The sequence below is a fragment of the Triticum dicoccoides genome, chromosome 2A (assembly GCF_002162155.2).
Source record: "Triticum dicoccoides isolate Atlit2015 ecotype Zavitan chromosome 2A, WEW_v2.0, whole genome shotgun sequence".
Lineage (NCBI taxonomy): Eukaryota > Viridiplantae > Streptophyta > Magnoliopsida > Poales > Poaceae > Triticum > Triticum dicoccoides.
Genome location: NC_041382.1, coordinates 781169004 through 781170378, shown reverse-complemented (window position 1 = coordinate 781170378; position 1375 = coordinate 781169004). Strand labels below are relative to the sequence as shown.

At 52.4% G+C, this 1375-nt stretch overlaps 1 protein-coding gene across 1 annotated transcript; it reads left to right on the top strand.

The window, feature by feature from the left end:
• The first annotated feature begins 368 nt into the window (after positions 1-368).
• LOC119358464 (benzoate--CoA ligase, peroxisomal-like) lies at positions 369-770 on the top strand. Its single transcript, XM_037624995.1, has one exon. It carries the CDS (start codon positions 369-371, stop codon positions 768-770), a length of 402 nt encoding a protein of 133 aa, XP_037480892.1.
• Positions 771-1375: the final 605 nt, after the last annotated feature.

Below are 1375 nucleotides of genomic sequence, written 5' to 3'. Positions count from 1 at the left end.
ACATGTGATGCGCGCCCGTGGCATTCAATATCCTCCTTGTCGGCGAGGCACCACGGCTCACGGCTCCCGTCCACGTCCTCACTGGCGGCGCGCCGCCGACGGCCGCCCTGCTGGACCGCGTTGAGCGGATCGGTTTCAAGGTGACGCACTCCTACGGGCTCACTGAGGCAGGTCCCACTCTGGCCTATGAGTGGCGTCACTAGTGGGACCTCCTGCTGCTCCCGGAGCGCTCACACCTCAAGGCCAGGCAGTTGGTCAGCATCCTTTGTCTCGCCAATGCCAATGTCATGGTCGACGATGACACCATGTCTACCGTGCCGTGCGACGGCAAGTCCTTGGGTGAGATCGTGCTCCGCAGCAGCAGCCACATGAAGGGATACCTCAATAACCCAGAGGCAAATGCGAAGGCCTTCAAGGGCGGGTGGTTCATGACCGGTGACGTTGGTGTCGTGCACCCGGATGGGTACATCAAGATAAAGGACAGGTCAAAGGACGTGATCATAAACGGCGGTGAGAACATATGCAGCAAGGACCTCGAGCATGTGCTGCTCCACCATCCGGGTGTGGCGGACACGATGGTGGTCGGGATGCCTCACCGGCATTGGGGCGAGATGCCGTGCGCATTCCTCGTGGCGAAATACAAGGCCGCCGAGGTATGCAAGGATGAAGTGGTCGCCTTCTGCCGTGAGCGCAGCAACAAGAGTGAAAAGCTCATGTGTTGTGCTTGGAAATTAGCTGGTTTATGGGCATATATAGGTACTGATACATAAAAACATAGGAGATGATATAACAATTTGGAGTGGAACAACACACAAAGAGAATACGTGAGAGGGAGGTGACGCCAGCCATCGACAAACCTTGCTTATCATGGCTTCCTTCCCTGCTTTCCTGCCATAGCTTCTCCAACCAGCCAGACAAGACCTCTTTCCTTTTCCTCTGTTCCAAGACTGAAACATAATCTCAAAAAATAAAGTAAATAAAACACTTCTTCTTCGGTACAACCCCTTAAATACAACAACGGCTGAGATTGCTCCGTACCCCTTCATTAAAAAGGGTAGGATCGTCTCATCACAAAAAAGCCGCCGCCCGCGTGACGGGGCTGTACCCGCGTCGGGGCCTGTACGACAACTGCCCATACACGTGCCTTCCCGTCTACAAGCCGTGATACGTCCATTTTGCTTCATGCCTTTATATCGATATTTATTGCATTATGGGCTATTATAACACATTATGTCACAATACTTATGCCTATTCTCTCTTATTTTACAAGGTTTACGTAAAGAGGGAGAATCCCGGCAGCTGGGATTCTGTGCTGGAAAAGGAGCAAATATTAGAGACCTATTCTGCACAGCTCCAAAAGTCCTGAAACTTCACG